This window comes from Apteryx mantelli, chromosome 15 (genome assembly GCF_036417845.1).
Source record: "Apteryx mantelli isolate bAptMan1 chromosome 15, bAptMan1.hap1, whole genome shotgun sequence".
Taxonomy (NCBI): Eukaryota; Metazoa; Chordata; class Aves; order Apterygiformes; family Apterygidae; genus Apteryx; species Apteryx mantelli.
Window position 1 is genome coordinate 4,296,985 of NC_089992.1, and position 22,860 is coordinate 4,319,844.

Below are 22,860 nucleotides of genomic sequence, written 5' to 3' on the forward strand. Positions count from 1 at the left end.
GTAAACAATACCAGGCCATTTAAAACCAGATCTGAACTAATGCACGCCAGCTATCAGTTTGGCCCACCATGTCTAATTATCACTATGTACATGCATATACATACATACGCTAATACACCCTGCCTATCATAAAGGAAACATTGAATGCTTCTGGTCGCAGTAACCCACAAGATGATACTTCATGGCTCCCAGCCTAGTGAAAACTGAGTACTGTTGTGAGATCCTGTAGAAGAAGCATCCACATGAATATAGTTATCGGTGTTTAAACAGTAATTATAGTTACTCCTTCATAGGAAGTAAGCTTCTGTCTACAAGATACCACATATCAGGAGGGCACAGTGGGCTCTATTATTCAGCCTAAAAAATTGCATTGCTCCAAAAATGCAGTGATGTCAGACCGAATCACTGCATTATGTCTTAGTTGGTGGGAATTGGCACCATTCCCATGCCTTGCCCAAGGGATAAACCCCTGACACCCTTTAATTAGCCAGGCAATCAGGCAAAGTAAAGCATAAGGTCTCAATATGTATATCCCTTTTGAGGATTCATTCATTTGCTGTGCTTAGCATGTGAGGCATCTGAATATCTCAAAGCAGCCCATAGATACACCAGAACAGCTCCTGGAAACTGCTCCTGGAAATACATCTGCTTATGAAAGAAGAGGTGCATTAGATTCCTCTGAAGAGTCTTCCAAATGGTATAATAAAACCTGCCTCTCTGCTGTACAAGAAGAAAATTAATATTTAAGTCTATTTCTCAACTCTTCCTCTAGCTTACAGGGTGACCTCATTTTAAAATTATCTGCATTAGTAACTAACTAGCTAAAGCTGGAATGTCTGGTGGCCGTCCTGCAACAGATCAGGCTGGCGAAGAGGGCTGGGGAGTCCTTCTCTGACTTACTAGCAAACTTGAAAGGTGGGAGGAAGAACAATCTTGGAGATTGTTCCTTGTTGTTCTAGCTCCAGCTCGAGAAAGTCAGGAGTTGTAAGAGATCCAGCTAGGAGCAATGACAGAGCTGTCAAGTGAGACGCAGCTACCGGGATATAAAGATGGAGGAGGTCTGAGGTGGGTATGAGCAGCCCCAGGCTGGGGTGTCACACCTCGCCCTTGATCCAAAAATTTAATGAAGGAAAAACGCTTGCAAGTGAATTGACTGAACTGCGGGTATTTAAGAGTTTATAAAGTAGGTGAAGGACTCCTGAAGGCACTGCTCATGTTCTCAAACCTGTGCTTTACATCCATGCTGTACTGCAGTGAATGTCCTAGCACCTCTCTGTGCAGCAAGTTGCAAGCCTGATGGTTTAAAAGCAAATTCAACAATATTCTCACCAAGTCACAACTGTTATTGCACCTATCATCCACACATAAACAAAATACTGAGCAAACTTACAGTTCTCTGCCATTGCCTGACATTTTAAAGCCACCAAAAGGAGCCTGTGCATAGAGCGCATTGTAACAGTTGATCCTATAATAAAAACATCAATTGTAAAAGACAATTCAACACCAAGAAAAAGCAAGATGATGACAAAGCAGCAATACTAGAAAAGGCTGACAGCTGTCATTTTTTCCTTTATACAGTTCATTCACTTGAGAAATTATATTTTAGCAATAAAATCTTATTTTGCTACAGAAAGGAAAACATTTGAGTGATGTTCAGAATCTGACTCCTGTCTCACTTCCCAATCCCTAATGGCCAAGCCACTCATGCTTGAGCTGGAATTAATGCTATGTTCAGAGTCATACTTAAAGATAACCAAAAGCCCAATCTATTCCCTACTTTAATGAAACAGATTCCGAAATGTCCATGTTCACCAGAAGGCCATCTAGACACTCATAAGCAGACCCCACCTTCCACTTGCAGGTAGACAAAAACAGTTGGACTGAATTAGACCTGTGTTGCAGTAAAACCCGAAGTGCTAGCCCCACTTCTGTAGACACTAGGTAGAGGGAGTTAGTGCAGACACTTCCTCAGCATCCTGGTGTGATCAGATGACTGAAGCAAGCCAGGTGTGGCTTGATGCAGTAGGACTGTACCTTCAGATACATACAGTACATATATCCTTCAAAGCCCAATATCCTATTTTTATGTAAATATTATCGGAAGAGACAGATTTTTCTGGTGCCAACTCTTAAAATTGATCCTCTGTATGCATCCAAATCAGATCAAATTCCTATCTTCAGTGGAAAAAAATCAGGATTCCATTTTTGTCTTTAAAATGATTCTAATACAAAATATGTTTTGTGAGCAAAAGTATCTACTTGTCTTTCAGACAGTGATGTGATGCCATCTACTGCCCATACTGATTCGTGCAAGGTCCAAGACCCCATCTGATGCTACCTAAAGATCATCAGAATCGCATTTTTCTAAATACAGGATTTTGGAGGGCATCATGTTTCATGAAACTTACTACAGCCCCATATAACTTCAAAATTTTCCAGATGAAGAACTACACTGACCAAATGAACAGTCCATTTCTCTCCAGACTGCCTGGCCCTCTTCTCACCACCTGATTTTGATGAATGCATGTTGCTTCTGAGCAGAATATCAAGAACTAAACAGACTACTAATGCATCTGGCCTCCAGCATTTACACAGGTTTCCAAATGACACATCCCTCTTCCCCTCCCAGCAAACACACACAATCCCAGCTCGCACTCAGGTCACGCACTACTTACCAGACAGTTCCCGACTGCAATGCAGAAGCTAATGTTAATGCTCTGTCCAGATTCTTTGTGAACACTGCAGCCGTGAGTCCATACTCAGTATTGTTAGCTCTTCTTATGACCTCTTCTATACTCTTGAACTTCATAATTGGCTGAACTGGCCCAAAAATCTACACATTTCAATTAAATATTAGTACAGGAAAGTCTTCGCTACTCATGGTAATTTTGAAGTAATCAGAATCAAAAGCTCTGTTTGGATACTATATCTGAAATGTTAGAACAATCCTAACATCCTCCAGAAGTCACTGGTAGAGTCTCTTGGGAATTACCAATGAAACTGGGTTCAAAGGAAGTACAGTGATATTCTGTAGTATTAACATAAATGCAAAGATCCAGCAACTAACAGGTTTCCTTCTGATTATAAGGGTTTTGTAATCTACATGTGAAAAGTCATCTATAACAATCAAAATGAGCAGAGTTAGATCTGGAGAAGTTGCAAATGATTCATTCCGTCTACATTTACGAGTCATTCTCCTTTTGGACTCAGAAGTAGAGTTCACTAAAAAAGTAATTAATATATTTCAGATATTGTAAGTTTTCTTCCTCAGCTTTAGCTTTGCTTTTGTAAGTGTATGCAGTTTATTTGCATTCAGTGCATTTACTGTGTATGTGTTTCACCACAAACTTGGCATCCTGGATTGCCAGTATAAAGGCAGCCTGCAAACACAGTACTTCGTGATTTCTGGCACAGAGTCTCTTGTCAAGTCCAATACCAAGGGCAGGGCACTTTTCTGGCCTGCATGGTCTTGCAGGGCAATAATCCCCTGCTGAATCTGAGATACAGTCTCACTTGCACCACCTTGAGCGCCACGCTCAGGAATTTGCCTGGCCTTTTGGCTTATGCAAGTGTTTCTAAATTCCTTCATTTTGGAAGGTCCAGGTACTTAACTGTAGTCTTGCTCCTAGGCAAAGAAAGAATGTGCATTTCCAACAAAACTGCAAATGAATGAAACTGGATAAGCCTCATGAATCATGACTTGGGATTTGGAGACAGTTCATTAAAAAAAAAAAAAAAAGCCTGTCATGGGATTTTCAGTTCTTATTCCCCTCTATTTTTAGAATATAACTCATGCCCAGACTGATGGATATCTTTCCCAGGTTCCTTAGAGATTCTGTGGCAGATCTGAGACATCTAAACATTTTGCCAGAAGTGAACAGTAAGCAGCCCCATAAAAAGCACTGGGCTAAACTATAAAACACAAGTGCCAGTTGGACTTTGGCAACTACTTATTTTCCATTGGGGAACATGATGAAAAGTAGATTAACTATATTTCAAAGGAACATCACAGGATCTAATCACATGCAGCTTGTTCAATTTTTCTCCATATGAATAATGAAAGCCAGAGTATTAGATCTGCACTTTACTGGCCTTGGCCATATTTTCATATTGGAAAAAAACGGTCAGCCTCAGGGGATTTCAGCACGAGAACAGAATCTGGGATTATTTCAGATGCTAACGCTACTTGGGAAAAGTTCTTTGATAGCAATATAGCAGGGTCATTCCTTCCCTCATCAGCTTTAGGTCCCAGCATTCTGGTCCCACCTTTCTGCAATACAAAACGGTGGAGCAAGAACCCACATTATCCTGGACTCTCAGTTTGAATCAGCAGGTACCACAACTGAGCAGTTTCAAGTCTACTTAGGAGGCAGTCTCTAAGAGCACATGGCACGCACAAACATCAGCCTGCTTAGAGTAGGAGAACCCAGCTCTGTCTCAAAAACCTGTCAAACTATGGGTCAAAGAAGACATAGAATTGCTCCAACCTGCAATAGCTTCAGTTATTTCTGTAGAGCTTTCAGATCAAGGATTCTTTCTGACCCCCCTGCCCCATCACCACTATTTGCTATTCAGAAGCAGCATTTATAGCAGCTATATCTAGGTAAGGCTTTTGCACGTATTTTGCATTATATCAAATTCTCCTGAAATAGGACCCAAATGCTTTAGGACAGTATTATCCACTGTGTTCATATATGGGTTTGTTATGGTATGGTGAGCAAACTCACAGGGCTACTTCCCTTTTGAAAGACCAAACAAAACAGGGGAAAGCAGAAAGGCATTAGAAAGTGCTGGCAACCAGAAACCCCATTATTGCACAAGGAGATAAAAAAACTACTAAAACATTTTGACAGTATTTTTGCCTGTTCTGCTGTCCTCCTTCTGTCACATTTGTTACTTCTACCCTCAGCCCCCAGATTAAAGCCCACTTTGCAGATGCACAGATTTCATCATTAGGTAGTTTTTAGGACATTGTAGACTGAAATAACTCTTCTCTCAGGTTTTCACTTCAAACCATGGCAATGTCTCTTTTCTACAGCTGCTTTGTCATTTATAGTGGTAAATGCGTCTAAAGGTTCAGGTGGCTTGTACTGTACCTCTTCTTTGGCGATACGCATGTTGTCAGTGACCTCCGAAAACACAGTGGGTTTTATAAAGAGGCCTCTGTCTTCAATGGCAAGACCCCCACATTCCAGCTTAGCACCTTCTTTCTTCCCACTTTCTATCAGTTCCAGGATTTTGTCAAACTGTTTTTGGTCAATCTGTCAGACACAAAAGGAAAGGAAACAGACAGCGGTGCCTTTATTATCACTGTGTTTCAGAGACTGAATCCTGCTGGAGCCATGTTACGAGGCCCAGGGTTATGTCTGCACGATATTGTCACACTGGGTAAGTTTACATCTCATTTACCATTCTATGATACTGCATTCATACAATGAGTACGCTGAAAGACAGGATGTGGGCTTAGCCCTGAGCCACAAAAAACAGAAGGTGAAATTGCATGTGATGGATTAATTTGATCTAATAGTTTGCTGCTATGTGGAAGGAGCCTTCCCACTCTTCCCCTTCCTCCACCATGCATGTCCAAGGCTTAGCTCATACCAGCTCTGGGACTTTCCTAAACTTCTCCATGCACTGATTTAGCTCACTAGCACAATAAGAATGGCTTGAGATGGGTTTCTGCTGGGCTAACAAGCTGAGCCAGCTCAGCAAGGAATCTGATGAGCAACAGAGTCAGTGCAAAGGAGGGAGAAGCAGGGTATAAACTGTTAAGCTGACTTAGCTATAATGTGCAACTTCACCCATAGCTATCTGCCTCCAGCTTGAAAGCTGAAGAACCCAACCAGCTCTGCCTCCATCTCCTTCCACACAGTCACAAAGATAAGCCCTGTTAGTGGAGTGGTTTCAGAACAACTACTGCACTAAAGCCATATTTTTAATATCAGAATCGCCTTTCAAGTATCTTAGAGACTAGCAGCATCCCAGCATTTTCTGGTTCTCTGGACTGGCAGGATTGGACATCCATATCCTCACTTTTAATTACCAACCTTGCTTAACCCCTTCCCACCCACACCTAAATATGCAGCAAGCTCAAATGGCTAGCACTACTGTGTTACTAGCCTTTAATGTGAGTACAGACACTGGAGTTGCACAGCTGTGTACTCCTGCACCGCTTACCCCACAAGCACACTGGGTCACACGTGCTGGGAAGAGGCGCGCAAGCCCACAGTGCTTCTGATCAGTACTAGTACTTCTTTTGTGCCCCACGTGCAGTATCATATTGCAAGTACTGTCAGGTTTCAAACAAAAGGATGTGGCTAATTGCATGTTGCATAATTAAGCCATGGAACACCTCATCACAGCATGCTGCAGATGGGAAAAGTCTTACAGAGTTATTAAAAAAATAAAACTAAGAGAAACCTGGACGAATTCATGGAGGCGAAATAAATAGAAGACTCTGCCACTGGCTCAAGGAGCAGCCTGGAAGGTTATTCTGAATGCCAGTCATCTCCAAATGTTTGCCCTGGTTCTATACCCTTCCCTAGACATCTGTTTTTATTTCAGCAGAGCCAGTCACCAGTTGGGACTGTTTGAACATAGAGTGTTCCATATGCAGCTCCTCCAGATTACAGACTATACCCTGTCCTTTGTTAATCCTGGCCACATGCAATCCAAGTTCTCGTGCTTTTGGAAAAACATCAAAGCTTCAGGAGTGTCTCCTCTGGGTACTTCTGGTACAGAGGGAAAACAGAGAACAGCACATCTCCTGCCACACAGATGTGCATATCACATGCCCTGTAGACAACTCGGTACTGAGTGCTCATGTTCTCTTGTGTGTAAAATGCTACCAAAGGAAACATTTAATACATGTTACTACATGAGAAAATGTGTCTCCTCATGTAGGCTACAAGGTGTAACATAGAAAGTTTGGCATGCGTCATACATGTTGTCTATTTGTCTAGTTGCTTAGTTGCCAAATGTAAATAATTTGAAAATATCTGCAAGTGCTTTCCATCCTGGCATGTCTGTGATCCAGACCAATCTAGTTCAGCCACTTCACATCACAGCAAACAAAACAAGGATATTTATACAGCTGTAATTTGTTGCAAGGCAAACTAGAGTTAGATGAAAAGACATTAGAGAAAGAAAACATTTGTAAAAAATGACATGCAAGGGAGGAACTGTTTGTCATTTTAACTAGAGCTTGCAAGGCTTGTATAAATTCTGCCCCCTCCTCCATTATTACTTATGGTTTAATTTGAGTATTGATTTCTATTGAAAGCATATGATCTGGCAGAGCAAATTCTACTATTCATCCATCTAATTTGAAAGAGAAGGCAGCTCTTACAAGAACAGGGTGATGCTGAGAATCCCCAAATCTTCACATCTTGCTTCATTTAAGCCAAGACTGCAAGAAGCAGTTTTTCCTTTTCCTAACCTATCATCTGTAATCCTAAAGAATAAATCCCATATTTGTGTTGAACAGACTGCAGTTATATTCTGCTCTCGTGCCTTAATCCTAAAGTACACAAATATTTATAGTCTAAGAAAAATATTTGGTGTCTTAAAAATCAAGCAATAAGGCTTGGGCTGAATAACTTCTGGCTAGTAAGTGCCACAGGGCAGCTTTAGGGCTTATTTTCTTCCTGTAGACGAGGCTGTATGGGCTGTATATCCTGGGATTTGGGGTTTTACAGTGACAAGACTGGTCTAGTCTTGTTCTAGTCTAATCCCTGTTTTCATCTATCGGGACCCTAGTCTCATCTAATGCAGTCTGCTGTTCACAATTTTATGGTACACTGGTTAACCAGTTTGCCGCCTGTGCAGATTTATTTTATTATTTCCTGTGACACAGCTTACAGGAATACACTTAAAAAATGCCCTTGATGTACATTTGAGGTTGGCACTCTAATCAAACAACCCTGACCTCACGTTTCTTGTGGCGTCCTTTGAATTCCCAGCCAGCCAACATACTCAGACACATGTGAGTTCTGGAAAAGCCACAGCAGAAGCATGTCTCATTTCTGTGCAATACTGATTAAATTCGACCTACTTTTGATCAGAGCAAGGCAGGGCAGTTTAGATCAGCATAACCCAATGCTGCAGCTCACACTGTCCTTTCCCCATACCCATGCCATGAGCATCCATGCCAGTGCACAGTAATCCACATCAGGAAACCGATTTGGGTAAAAATCTGCCTTTCTTCCCCACTCATGAAAAGGCTGGTTTAGACCTGAATCAGCCAGTTCCTCAGTCACAAGTGCAGCTGCAATACAGGAATAAGCAACTGCAGACAGGACCACATTTTCAGGACCAGTTTATATCAACTTTAAGTTCTTGGGGAACAGTATTGTCCATCACCCCATGCTGTCCTGCTTCATGTTGTCTCAGCAGCTGCTTTGAGCACTATGCTCAGCCATGGTCTGGCTTAGTTTTACAGAGCACGAGCCCAAAGTCTGGACTGCAGAGGATCTCCTGCATCTGTCTTTGAACTCTGTATAGGGTCTTGGGCCTGTTGTCTGGCTGCAAACTCTTGGAATTGATATAGGACTATAAAGATCATGGGCTATAACCATCTTCAACATAAGGGCTGGCTCCAATACCTTCACACTGTTGGCTTCTAAGCCAGCGATCACCCCAGAACAGGTCTATACAGCACAAGATGGCCCAGTTTTAGTAACGCTGTTCCATATGTTCACCCTGACCCACAGAAGAAGAATAAATGCAATGATCTGGATCTGAAATAATTGAGGCCTGACAAGGAGAACCGAAGGAGAAGAGGAAGCATTTTTTTTTTCCTGGTAATTCTTCCCTTCTCTGTCAGTTCAAAACAAAACCAACCTCACAGTAGAGCAGCTGACTTCAAGAACAGAGGAGAAACCTGATCTAGATCTTTACAGTTGAACAGTAACTTGAGGGCAGGTGTGAATCTTTGCTACTTTTGGAGGTACTTTAAGCCCTTGTGACACTGCATCATTTCCCTCTTCTACATTTTTAAGCTTGAATTTCTGTGTGTTGCATCTCACAGCACAGGCTCCAGAAAGACAGCGAACAATGCAAAGGCAGAGGAAGTGGTTGCTCCTTTGCACCTGGAGCCACATGAAAGCTTTGAGATTAGCAGTTTCCTCCCACTCTCACCACACCTTCCACTCCTGGGTTTGACAGTTGTCAGGCGGAGAAGTTCAGGCTGGGGGAGTCCTATTTCTCCTAGCTACTACAAGTGTAACTGCTAAGCCAGAACAAGGAGAGAGGACAAATGGGCCGTATCTGCAATCTCTCCAGACTGTTATCCCCACTTACCATTACCCTTAACTATAGCTCTGCATGCAAGGAGTGGGAAGTGCTCTGTCAGTGCTCTGACAGGGCCCGGCAAGTGTTGGGGGGGGATGGACGAATTGAAATAAGCAGCCCAGTCCTACACATTTTGCTCACCCTTTAAAACCACATAGCTACTCCCTATGATTTCAGGGGCCGTTCCTATGAAGTCAATGGTCTCTATCAGAGCAGCCAGCTGAAGGTGGTCCTCATGGGACCGACTATAAATGCAGTTCGCTTACTGCTACCAAAAGCTAGGTAAGGCTTAAGCTGATACTACATCAAAAAACACAAACAAACCTGAAAAGCTGAGAGCCCTGAACAGAAGGTAAGAGCAGACCCTGGAATAGTTTGAGGGTCAGCTCATCTCTGCTGAAACAGGTTCCAGCACATGAATATTTCCCTAGCAAGACAGCTGAGAAGTTTGAGATCTCTTTCAAGGCAAGTTTCAGGGATAGGTGCAGCCCCAGCATGAACGGGGGCTATACATCATCATATCCCCATACATGCAGATATGCAGCAAGGTTTTGCCACATACGTATCAAGTGTGCATGGGCCTAGAGCTCCAGATAAGGAGGCAGATGTCCCCCAGGGTCATCCCTTCTCTGGGGAATCCTGTACCGTATCAAGGAAGAAAAAGGTAGCACTGGGAACACATGACCTAGGCTATAGCTTTCTGGGATTCTCCCTTTAATTTTAGTAGCAAACAGTGGCCTTGTTTGAAGATCTGACCCTAGGATCATCATCTTCCAGAGTTCTCCACCACAGCTCAGATCAATTTGGAAGGAAGAAATAAGATGAAGGCTCTGGAAGCATTGACAAGACTGGTTGTGACATTGGCTTGGCATGGTTCTTCTTTCCAACTCAGCTGAAACCTCACCAAAGGATCATAAGGGGGCAGAAGAGGAAAGGGAAAGTGGGGACTCGAGTCTCTGGGCTCTAACTACTTGTCATCACCAACACAGCCCAGTAGCTGAATGATCGTTTCTGCAGCTGCGCTCTTCTGTGCATCTTTAGTCCTCACTGCAACAAGTTTTGTATTATCGTACCAGGGAGACAGCCCCTTGCATAAAGCTGGCTAAGTAGTGAATTAAATACATTTGTGTTAAAAAAAAATTACAACATAACATTTCAACAGTTGTGATTAACTGGTATTTAAAATAGAAAGAAAAATAAAGCCATGATACATTACTCACCCCTTGGGGCTTCTGCTGGGACCATATTCACAAGGATAATATTTATCCAAGGAGAATTAAACAAAAGCTTAACCAAAAACCAAACAACAACTGTTCTCAGGCACACAGTTACCTGGGGTCCTTGTTCAGTTCGGGCATCAAAGGGGTCTCCAACGAGTCGCTTCTTGGCATACTCCACACTGCGCTTGACAAACTCTGGGTATATCTGCTCCTCCACGAACACTCGCGAGGCAGCCGTGCAGCACTGCCCTTGGTTGAAGAACACGCCTTGATGGGCACATTCCACTGCCAAGTCCACTGCAGGACAGCCCAGGAGGGAAAAGCATTACTACATGCACAGTTTCTGCCTTTCGATGTTTCCAGCCTTAATTTTTTCCTTTCTCCCTTGGAAAGTCTCCTTAAAAGCTGCTGACAATGGTCCATACCCATTAGGGGCACTCACAAGGCCTTGCACTGCCCCTAAACCAGCTCCCTACTACTTCCAGCAGCCCCCTGCTTTTTGTCCCAGGGTCTGGTTTGTCATGGGCTCTGACACCTTCTTCCACAAGGTCTCGTTCAGGGTAGTAACTAGTTTTTAATCCCATGTTAGAATTCAATTGTGGATCCCTAGATACCATGTATGAGTTCCTGAAGACTAGTTTCAGTAGTGATTGTTTAGAAAGCAGCGTGCCCTTCTGCTGTATAACCAGCTCAGACCAGGTCCTTGTAATGCTCACTGTTAGCAGACGGCACAAATATGTATTGCTTTTAACCTACACGTGCTATGCAGGAAAGTGGACAGTATTTTCCCCAAGCCAAGTAAGTTTTTAAAATCACTTTGATGGTCACAGGTTAAACACATCTCCTAGTGCTACTCACTAACACAAGAGAACCACATGAAACAAATCCTGCAGACCCTCTAGGATTAGAGGAAGGAAGAAGAAGGAAGGATTAGATCAGGTCCTAGTAAACTCTCCTGTCATAGCAATGTCTGCAGGGGGGCTGCATTTTAGGAAACAGTGCTTGGCTCAGGCTCTGCAGCTCAAAGGGAAGGTACCACAACAGCAGAGAGGCACAAATGCAATGTGTCCTATCTGCAACTCCAGCCACCCTCAGAGAAGGCAGTGCTATAATGGTCTGCTCATTTGCCACAGGCATCCTCCCCATGCTGGGAGACGGTTCCAGTGCAGAATGACGCCATCATGCTCTAGAACAGGAGTTTTCTGCAACCTTTGGGATGGAGGGGCCTGGGGGAGAACACCAGCCCTGCTAGCTGCCAAAGGACAGCAGAGGCACGCAGGGCGCACCACACTCGTAGTGTCTTATGGCAAATACAGACACGGCAGCCCATACTTACAGTCTGCATCTGCACACACAATGCAGGGGTTTTTTCCTCCAAGCTCTAATGTCACTCTTTTGAGGTTGCTTTTAGAAGCAGCTTCCTTGATCAGTTTTCCAACCTGTAGTATTGAGACACAAAGAGGATATGGGCTGTTCCTCCTGAAAGTCTTAATTCAGTGTTTCAAGTGGGATGCTAACAAGGGCAGAAGAGCCTGGTGGGTGGCTGAAGCAGGCATAAGTCAGGGACAGCACTCTTAAATGGTTTGAGTTTCCTACTGCTGTGAAGTATTGGGTCAAGAACAGACCCAGAATTATCATCTCTTTTAGGCAGATATGAAATTATGGTCTGTGTGGGAGAACTACAGGAACTGCAGTCTGAAGTTATCTGTTACCAGAACTGCAGAAGAAGGCATTTATCATGCTGGACAGCGCAAACTATTGAGCAACTGCCTGGCACTCAAAGGGGCTCCAAGGTTAATGAGGAAGGAATTTTTATATTTAAAATCAGATCTTGCCAAGGCAGTGATAAGAACTCACTGTTCTTACCTGTTACCTCTCTCATACCAGAAAGTCACATAGTGATTTTAACATTTAGGAGAACCCCACTTCCTTCTGACAGTTCAGGCTGAGCTGCTTCACACACAAGAGGGGCTGAGACACATTCCCTCCCAAGCAATTACTGAGGATGCTGACAGATAAGCTCTGGCAAGCTTTGTTCTGGCACCTTCTGCCCAGGAACCGGCTCTGACTCTCTGGTGGAATTTATCTGGCCACCCTCTCCTGAAATGAAGGATTTACTTTTGTTTCAAAATTTAATCAAAATAATATCAAAATGAGTTTTTTTCCTTCCCCACAGAAAAAATATTTTAAATATTTTCCCCAAATTCTGACTGACTGGCCTATTTCTTTTTTATATGGAGAACATGAAAATAGCAATTTCTCTTCCATTTTTAAAAAATGGAATTCTTCACAAGAGCAGCATAAATCAAGAGTCAGCATAATTTAGTAGTCTGATTTTGTTAGAAACAGTATGAGTTAAAATTATTTGGGAACCTCATTTGTTAAGGAGGTGGGTTTTTTGTTTTTTTTTGTTTCAAGTGTGACCTTGGCTTTGAATTTCCTCATTTTGTGACTTGTCTTCTTGTATTTTATCTTTGAACATGGCAATCTTAACTTGATTTCTGCCTGAAAATATTACTGCACTGGTGTGGAGCTGTGAGCAAGGAAAGCATGTGGCAGTTGGCTAGCAGTTCCAAGTCTGCATTTCTCATGTACTGCCTTTAAAATTCAGGCAAGACTCCTGAGCCTAGTGGTACAGATCACCTCTAATCACTCAGCAAGTCCTAGCGACAGCAGAAATAAAGTGATGCATCGTGCTGCAAGATGCACGTAGCTTCACAAGAGTCATGACTACAAGCTAGCTATCTGATGAGCACTGAGGGAAAATAAGAAATCTAGACGGGAAAATTCTCATGCAGTTTAATATCAGTATTTTCAGGCTGGCATTGAGCCCAAGGCAGGGCTTAAAAACCTAAGTCAAAATGTATTTTAAATTAGCTTCACTTTCTGGCTCAGAAACAGTGGCATAATGCTGCAAATACTGCAGAGATGCAGCTGAACTCACAGATGGGTGGAGGGGGAAGAAAATACTTCTAAATTATACATGCATTAGCAAAGAATCTGTCTCCCTCGGTGTTTCCTGCACACCTATGGATTAGGAAGACAAGCACAATGCTTGCTATAGGAGCTTTTTGCCTACAGGCTCCAGCAGCTGAGATTTTCCTTCTGCTTCTAATCCACTGGATACTCCTTTTTCATTAAAAACCCAAACAGATCCATATGGGCTGGATGAATCTATAAGCTCTATTGTTTCCACACAGTCAGAGTCTAATCTGAGCTAAAAGTTTCTGGTCCAGGATTTGGAGAGAAGCATGTATCTGGGTAAGCTTCTAGATTAGACCAACTATCTAGAGAGTAAAGACTCACTGAACTTTTACTTTATTGTGTTCATGTTTGTTCCCATGATCTCTACATAGAAACAGAGGCTTAACAGACCTTCTCCTATGGGATAAACTGTGCAGTTAGTATGTACACTAAACCACTAGATGGTACTGTTGTTAAATGCAAACCATATAGTTTGAAACACCTTTGAATGTTTAACAAGTAACCTTTATCGACCAAGAATACTTTTCAGGGTAATTCGTTATCATTATGCAATGGATTGCGCTCTGCAATTATGAGGAAAGGCATGAGAATGGATGAATTCAGCAAATGCTCAACAAGAATAATGTCATCAAGGAAATAAAAATGAAAAGACTGTATTTGCCTCAACTGCACCGTTGGTGTGAACATTTCCATTCTTTGCCCACAGCCCCCCTTCAGGGTGTGGGTATGTACTGCAAGGAAAACCTACAGCAGTGAGTGGAAAAACAAACATTCACATTTCTAAGCAATTTTTCATTAGAGAGTTTGCAACAGTGATCACTGGAAACAAATTCTTTTGCATGCCATTCCTATGCTCAATTCCATGGACTAGGCCAAGCAATGTGCTCTTTTCTCCCACGTAGGTACAGAAGAGGACAGCTGCAGGTGCGTGACAGTGCAGAGGCCTCACTTTCTCCCCTTTTCTAAACAAGGCAGCCATAGCTACTTACAGGAAAAAAACCAATAGAAGGTGCTTTACTGTGCATGTCTCAAAAGAAGCCGAAATGTTAATCCCATCCACGTCAGCAGTGGAAGCCTCAGGCACTGTGCCATGTTTTTATTTAAGCCCCAGTTCCTCCGAGGTAACTAAAGCCCAGGAAGAATTGTTCAAGGCTGACTGACATGTTTTCCAGTTGCACATGCTTGCAGGGCAGGATTGGCAGGCAGACTTGCCCAGAAGCTCCACTAGGTCAATGACATGATGTTAAGTCACCACAGGTCTCTCCGGTAGACCCTCTTGCCTATATCAGAGCATCTATTACTTACAGTTCTTACAGAAACGTGGCAGTGTGGCAAAACCCAGCTTAAAGAGGTGTGGGATTATCACAAGTGCAAGGATCAATAATAAAAGCAGCTGGACCTGAATTAGACCAATCCCAAATGCTTCTCAGAAATTCTGTCACATAGGAATGATGGAAAATGGTTTTGGTGACACAGAAAATCATTCAGTCTTCTATGGCTGGCAGTCTTAGGAGAGAACACACACAGGAACAGAAGATGTTTGAGAAAGCCATCACCTACCTTTGTTGATCCAGTAAAAGCGATTTTGTCAATGCTGTGATGAGTAGAAATGGCAGCTCCTGCTGTGGGGCCATAGCCTGGCACGATGTTCACCACACCTGGAGGGAAACCCACCTAAAAGGAAGTTAAATAGAGCTCTGTAGAGAGGGATTTTGAAAACTTTGGACCCTGTCTGCACTCCTGAGAGCTGTAGTTCAGTTCTCAGGAAGCCTAAACTAATTGCACCATGTTCTTGTGGATGAGGACACACTCTACAAACTATCAAAGTGATTTCTGTAGCTTTTCACTCATAAGCATTTCTAGGAGGGTTCTGCAAAACCCATTCATGTTTGGAACGTCACAGAAGATCACTGAGCAAAACAGCTTAATCCTTCAATAATTAACAGCATCACCTGATTTTATTAACCTCACTGAAATCAAGCTCAGGGCAAAAATATACATTTCCCTATCAAAATGCAAGGCACAAATATGAAAATTAATATGTATTTGACATGCCTAGTGCATGTTAAAGTAATTTAAGGTGTATACAAATACACCAGACACATCCTGGGGAAAACAGACCTTTCAGTAACATGGCTACTTGCTACCCACTGGAGTAGACATGAGTGAAAACAACAGCCATGCTTAGGAAATGCCAAGATTCAGTAAGAATTCTTGGAGGAGTCCCAAATTCAAGTTAAAAGAGAGCAAGTCTTTTGGCCAAACTTGGCCCCCAGCTACTGCAGTGCAGCTGGAGCCAAGGGGTAACTGAACAAAAGTTTGTTTTGAACAAACGTTGACATTTGTGGTTCTTCAGGGGCCAGAGGGATTAAGAAGTCAGTAAAACTTCACTAGAAGATGGGGCTAACAAAACAGGAATACAAGAGCAGATGGTAACAGACTAATGCCAGTTTCCACCACATTTACAACCTAGATTAGCCAACTAGTAATTTTGCCAAAAGACACATGGTAAAACCTTAGGTGAAATTCTAGTGCAAGGAGAAGTGTGGGCCTTATTGGTCTGTTTTTGCTTCCTGAAAGAAGAGTTTCAAGGATTATGCTTTTCTAGGCTAGCCTTTCTGTACTACTGACTGCACAGGCTGTCTTCCCTGCATTTCTTAACAATGGAATTGTAGGATATTAAATATTCACTTCATTTCTTGTGTCTTTTAAATATAAAATCTCTGTAAAAGCAATTGCTCCTTTCTAATACAGAAAAAATGGAAGTAATTGCTGATGTACTACCTTGCAAAAAATTACCTTGATAAGACTTTTTTCATAAATTAGGAATGCAGTCTGAGTTCCTACATGGAAGTGACAATGACAAAAGACAGTTTAATAGAGTTTGCATCTGGGCTAATCAGTTTTCAAGAAAACACTGCACGTCGAACTGCAGAAATAATGGGGTTTAGAATCAGCAGCAAAGCCATAAGGAAGCAGAAAATTCATTCAGGTCACCCTGAACCAGAAAGATTTTTTCTGTTTTTCAGCAAAAATGAAAGTCAAACTACTTTTCTTGACCCAAAAATATTTCATTCAACCCAACAAATAGTTTTGCTTATGTGTTAACATCTACTGAATCCTTTTTAAAGATTCTAAATAAATAAATAAATAAAGGAAATTTATTCTTCTGACAAACTCCTAAGAGTTTAGCCAATTGTTGGCGGTAGCAGAGGACATCTTCAAATAAAAATTACTCTGCTCTAATTACACTTCTGCCTTGAAGTGCAACTGCCAAAACCAGACAGATTAGATTTTCAGTTAAAAAAAATAATTTCACAAGAATGAAATGGCTCTTTTGGGGAAATGCTACACCTTTGTGGGGAGCTGGATGTCAGAGTGAAAAGAGCGGTGGTATGACAAAGCTAACTGGGAGTCATGAAAAACTGCACCCTACGCTCACCCATTTAGTGATTATCAAGTCAACTAACTGCAGGAGAAAGACACTTAACTGGTAGTACTTTTGCATACTTCTCCTAGCGGAGGAGCCCTAACTGTCAGTTATTAGCATGTCCTTTTATTTTCCCCCAGGCTAAGCCAAGAACAGATAGGATCATCATTAAAATTAGACCGAGACTAATGAACAGACCTTTCTAGTTGAGAGGCTAAAGCATATTCTGGCCTAGACTAAATGATGCCATGTTATGCTGAACACATCTAGCTTTGGGCGTGTGCCTGTTCATGCTGGACATTGTTTTGTGTCACACAACACCTTTAGCTTTTGTTCACAATTAGGGTCACATATTTAAATATACAAGGTTGATGCTGTACAGACCAGTCCTGGAAGATACTGTGCACCTCCCACCACATCTGTATGTTGAATAAATCTGAGGGCACTTGGGATCCTATATGACAAGCCCTAAAACAGTATTTTGAAATCCCAACCTGTGATTTTCTCTTTATGTCAGTATAGCAGGTGACTCTAAAGGTCAGACGTAGGTAAATTGTTTAATGAGACGCAGCAACTATGAAGAATAGTTTCCTGTGGCACTCTGCCTTGGCTGAATTATCCTATGTCTAAAAAGGGTACAAACACAACACTGCTGTCTAACCACTCTCCTTTTTGTCAGATCCATGTTGTCTAATAAAACTGAGCAGTAGTCTTTCTCTCATTTGGGAGAGGGGAGGACAAGACAGAGGAATAAAAGACCAGTTTTTCTCTCTCCAGCTTCCTTTCACAGGAGCAATACCTACAGATTTTGTAATCTTTGTTACCTCCCAGTTAGCCACTGCCAGACACCAGGGTCTCTGAAAGAAAACACTGAAGACATAGGTTGTTCCCACTCTCCTCTGTGAAATCTTTAATTTAATGCAGCCTAAAAACCCCACAGAGCCAATTCAATATGCAGCCTCCCTTGTGACCTTAAAAGTACAGTACCTGGATGGGATGCTCAGATTTCCTTACCTCCTTAATCAGTGAGCCAATGTACAGCGATGTGAGAGGAGTTTGTTCAGCCGGCTTAATAACCAGAGTATTTCCACAACACAGCGCTGGTGCCATCTTCCAAATCAGCATCAGCAAAGGGAAGTTCCACTGCAAGAACAGGAGGTCAGTCAGATCAGCCCCACACACCTCTGCACAGCTCAGGGAAAAACAAGCAACTGGGAGAATAGCCACAAAGAGTGGTGTTTGCTTATAATAGTGCGCTTGCTTGGTCTACAGATTACATCTTCCTCCATTCCCCAAGCTAATCCTGTTAAATCAGACAAACACATTGTATGATGCAACTTCATTCTTTACAGGAGTTTGACCACACTTTACATAGGATTTTTGCTGTTCACAGAATCCCTTTTGGGATTCCAATGCATCACTTTTGTACTGCATCCTTATGTGAGGGAGTTATGCGGTGAAACTGCTCACTTAAAGATACTCAGTTTTCTGTGAAAAGTTAGGAGTTATGCAATATCATCCAATTCCAGGTTTATAACTAGGAAACTGCAGTGGGTTGTTCAGCCATGGAGATCCAGGGGAGGTCTTAAATTCCCTTTAAATTGTAAATTGCTCCTTTCCAATTAGTTTTCTTATTTGGAATTAGGAACCAGTCCACATCAGTTTCCTCTGTGCTAATCTCTTTCATGGTCATGTGTATTTGTAGATCTTGGAGCCTAAGCAAGAAGTGGAAAATCTAGCTCATGCAGAATCTCAGAAAGGTCATTTGGCAGCAGAAAGGTTTTCTTCATTAAAAATAATTAATGTTGCTTCAGGAATGATGGAAGCAGGCCAACAGTAAGGGGACTTCTTGTCAAGGCTCAAGCCAAAGGCCTTCAGCTATCAACAAAGAAGCCAAATATGTCAGGAATCCACAAATTCACGCTTACAAACAAATTAGCAGTGGAGCTTTTAAGAGATGAGTTCTGTTCTAACCCAGCAGCCTCAAAACAACACAGAATTTAGTCTAAAGCATTATTCTTCAACTTGCCTTTCCCTCATCCCCAAACCTGTTTCGTTTCAGTGATCTTCTCCAGTTGGCCACATCCTACCATTTGCCTATTTGCCTTTTTCTCCTAAGCCTTCTTGAAGGCCTGAATTCTCAGCTTGGGACATTCGCATCTTCACTACTTTTCTACATTTTCAGAGCATGACATAACTCCACTAGAATCTTTCCACTGCAGAACAGCTGGTGAAAATAACAGTTAGTAAGGGACTTTAGGGCTGCCTGACAACATCACCTTGGAATAAAGCTCAGTCATATGCTGCACTCTCTAAGAACTTCCCTTGCTAAATAGGTGGGTTTAAATATAGTCAAGCTACAGTAAAAAGGAAGGATTGTTAATTGATCTAGGGAGACACAGGCAAATAGAGATAGAATCCCTCTATATCAAGTAGCAATATACAAATCCACTGACTATTGCTGTTAGAGATCAAACAGGGGAAAAAATTGAAGGGGATTTGTTCTGAGTAAACTGGAGACAGATGTGGTTTTGTTGACCCAGATCATCCTTTTTTACAAACATAGGGTTGAACCCGAGTCAAATCTGGATAAATGTTTTTGGAGTAAACTGAAAAAAGTAAACATTGTGAAATAAGAATTTGTTTCAAAAATTGCTGAAAAAAATAAAGGTATGCATCAAACTTTTGACCTAAACTTTTTAGGTGCAAAACCAAATCACTTCTTTTGGTTGAAATGAAATATTCATCTGACTTAAAGAAACCTTCTGTTTTTCTTTGCAACACAAAGGATCTCTAACTACTCATCAGAACTGTTTTCTCAGACCTAAGTTTAGACCTTTAGATGAAGGGATTTTAAATTAAGCAAAGACAACTTTATAGAAGACAGCTGAATCAAAATCTTTCCTATTTTTTTCTTAGCTTAGCTTTCAAGAGCTCAGAGTTTCAGGGTGGTGAGCAATATCTGGATTGTCATACTACTAAAGAAGCACTTAAGTCTCCTAACAATTTGCACCTGGGCAGGTAGGCAATTTTTCTTTGATAAAGCTAATTAAAAACTACGGCTTTTTAAATGTGTAACTTAATACTGCTATTTTACATCTTCTAGAGCACAGTAGCAAACTTGACATAGACCGTTCCTCTAATGAAGTGTTACAAATTTATCTGTGACTGAACATCACTCAGATCATGATAATCACATATCTGAATTGATACTGGCATGTTTTTTATGATCATAATATCCTAAAAGCAGAACAGTATCCACTTGCGTAGGTGAATTCTTCTCAGCCAAGATGATTAGGTTTCTAACACACCCAAAGTTGTAGAAATCCTTTCTATTTTATGTACTGCTGATGTAGGGTCAACCTGAAATGGTAAGAGTCCAGCTATTTTCCCTTACATTAGCCCTCCAAAACATCCTACATGTAGGCTTTTAAAGGAATAGTCTCCAAAAGCACTGCTGAGTGCCAAAGGTAGCTGAAGTATGACAGGGAGATATCTTTTAACTGGTGATCAGTGCAGGAAACCTGATGTTTTGAACTTAGGGCACAAATTCTAGTCGCTCACAAGTAGTCAAATTGCTGGTTCAGCCATAAAAGCTGTGCAAAGTTATTAAGGCAAATGTCTGATAATTAACACTGACGGCCTCCCGCTTTCCTCAGCCTGACGAGGCTAAATAGACTGTTCCACTTTATCACCAGGGATAAAAGCTCAGTCTAGCTGAAGGAAAAGGAATAATTTCCCCTTATGTTTTGGGGAACTGGACCAGATGTGGTATTCAAAAGCAAATCCAAAGCCCCACTTACGTTTCTTTCAGTCTCTCTTTTAACCTTATCCCAGGGGTCAAAATCTTCCCTGGACTTTATTGATCCAAGTATCTAAGCAGAGAACCTTGCACACCACAGTTTGCATCATGGCCTGCAGGATACCACGTTCAAAGCATGTTACAACCAGACAGGAACTAACCATGGCTCCCATGTAGCTGTAAAGTCTTTCTGGCTGTCTGCTTAAACAAAGCGAGCAGCACACACCAAAACTGGAGGTTTTCGAAGAACTAGCCACACTGTCCCCTCAGCAAAGAATGAGACCTCAAGGAAAAGAAAATTGTATTCAATGAGATTTAATCACACAAAGCTAAAAGAACAGCCAGGGGTTATTACTAATAAATATGATTTAAAACTCAAAACTATGCATCAGCACCAGGCAGCAAGAAGCAAGCACATGTAATGACAAGATGGTTGTCCCAGCAGCGGAAGAGTCAGAGAGCTCTGACTGGTCTCTGCTGACTGGGGTCAGCCTTAGAGAGGAACAGCATCTGATTAGGAGACCCACCCTTCCACTGCAGAGGAGGTTACCTTGCCAAGAGGAATTGGCATGGGGGTAACACAAGAAACTACATCAGGCAACTGAAAAGGGAGTTCCCTGCAGAACAGCTGTACTTAACTAGGAAGCGAATGGCTGCAGTATGAGACAGGGAGTGCGCATGCATTGCTTCCAGTTTCAAGGGAGATTCAGGGCACCATCTTTGCTACTTACTGGAGTTATAGCTCCACAGACACCCATTGGTTCATGCCTGGTGAAGCAGACAAAGTTTTCATCTGCAAAACAAAAGAATAAAGGAAGACAAAATAGTCAAAACCCCTGCTTCTGCAGAAACAGTATAAGATTACTGCACACTAACAGGTTGGGGACAGGACTTTATAACCCTGTGTCTGTTCATTTTAACTCACGCCCCTGGGACACCGCAGAAGGATGAAGATCTGTTTGAGAACAGGCTTGTGTTAGTTCAAAAGCCAAACGCTGCTCATGTTCACAGGGGAACCTTTTAAAACCATTGGGTCGATTCCTCCCACAAGCTCCCTGTGTTGAGGTTCAGGGGAGGTTAACTCTTTACTACACTGAAGAACAAGTGTGAATTTCATTCAGCTTGTGTCTCACTGACAGAAGCAAAGTACTTTTCTCCTTGAAGTACCCATTTTGTACAGGAATCATTTCATGTAATAGGACTTGCATTTTTGGTAAGAAATCACAAGAAGATGGAACTCTGGGAGTAAAGTAATGCTATTTATGCTAAAATACTGTGATTACTCTTTCAAAGCGAAAGCAGGAAGGACATTTTCCTTACAAATTCTTTTTTGCAGAAAGCCTAGTTTCAGTAGGAAGATCTGACTGAAAACTCAAAAATTTCTAATTATTGTTTTTAGAAGTGATCTCAAATCAGTATCAACAACCAACCTCTGGGCAAGCAACACTTCATGTCAATCTGAAGAAGGGTGACAGATCTCAGTTTACATGACTGACATCACTGTCTTTAGACCCTCTGCTGACTGGACTGGCAGAACTAGTTCAGCCCTTCAGAGTCCTTCCTCTGGTGAGTAATTTTTGTCTGCAGTGCCTGTCCTTCATACACCCTCAGTGACCAGCAGCATGCAGGGACAGAGCAGGTTGATTTTCAAAATATACCACATTGCTCATCATGCCCTGCAGATATCCACTGTCTTAACTTGTCCTCCCCATAACCATATTTGCACTTGTACAGATGAGCCAAAGTGTTCTTCTCTCTGTCACAGTGACAGAAGTGCAGTGTGACTGCTCTGGCTATGAAATCTAGGAAGGGTGTTGATAACTTTCTCCGAGTGTCAAAAACCTGAGAGGACCCCTCCAAGAGCTCAGCACTTTGGCTCCTGAGGAGTCAACATCTCAGACTTTCTCTTTAATAAAAATTAACAAAAACCACTATCTCATTTCTCAAAGCATCTGTGTGGCCAGCACTGTCAGGGGCACTGGAGCATCAGTGAAGCAGGACGCACAACTGGAGTTCACGTCAACTCTTCGCCACATCCCTGTGGTGTCTGGTGTAGGACAACATAAGCCCTGCTGCCTTCTTACATTCATCTCTAGAAACCTCTGTCTCCACATTCTCTGGCATCTTAATCC

At 42.1% G+C, this 22,860-nt stretch overlaps 1 protein-coding gene across 2 annotated transcripts in view; it reads right to left on the reverse strand.

The window, feature by feature from the left end:
• ALDH1A3 (aldehyde dehydrogenase 1 family member A3) overlaps positions 1 to 22,860 on the reverse strand; it is a 39,515-nt gene that overhangs the window by 2,893 nt on the left and 13,762 nt on the right. The window contains exons 5-12 of one of the 2 annotated variants that reach the window (XM_067305553.1): positions 21,460 to 21,521; positions 17,941 to 18,069; positions 15,057 to 15,170; positions 11,848 to 11,950; positions 10,624 to 10,808; positions 5,097 to 5,261; positions 2,676 to 2,833; positions 1,391 to 1,465 (exon numbers count right to left, since the gene is read on the reverse strand). In XM_067305553.1, the coding sequence (XP_067161654.1) occupies positions 1,391 to 1,465; positions 2,676 to 2,833; positions 5,097 to 5,261; positions 10,624 to 10,808; positions 11,848 to 11,950; positions 15,057 to 15,170; positions 17,941 to 18,069; positions 21,460 to 21,521 (991 nt within the window). The remainder of the gene's footprint in view (positions 1 to 1,390; positions 1,466 to 2,675; positions 2,834 to 5,096; positions 5,262 to 10,623; positions 10,809 to 11,847; positions 11,951 to 15,056; positions 15,171 to 17,940; positions 18,070 to 21,459; positions 21,522 to 22,860) is intronic. The other variant, XM_067305554.1, reaches the window with a different exon arrangement.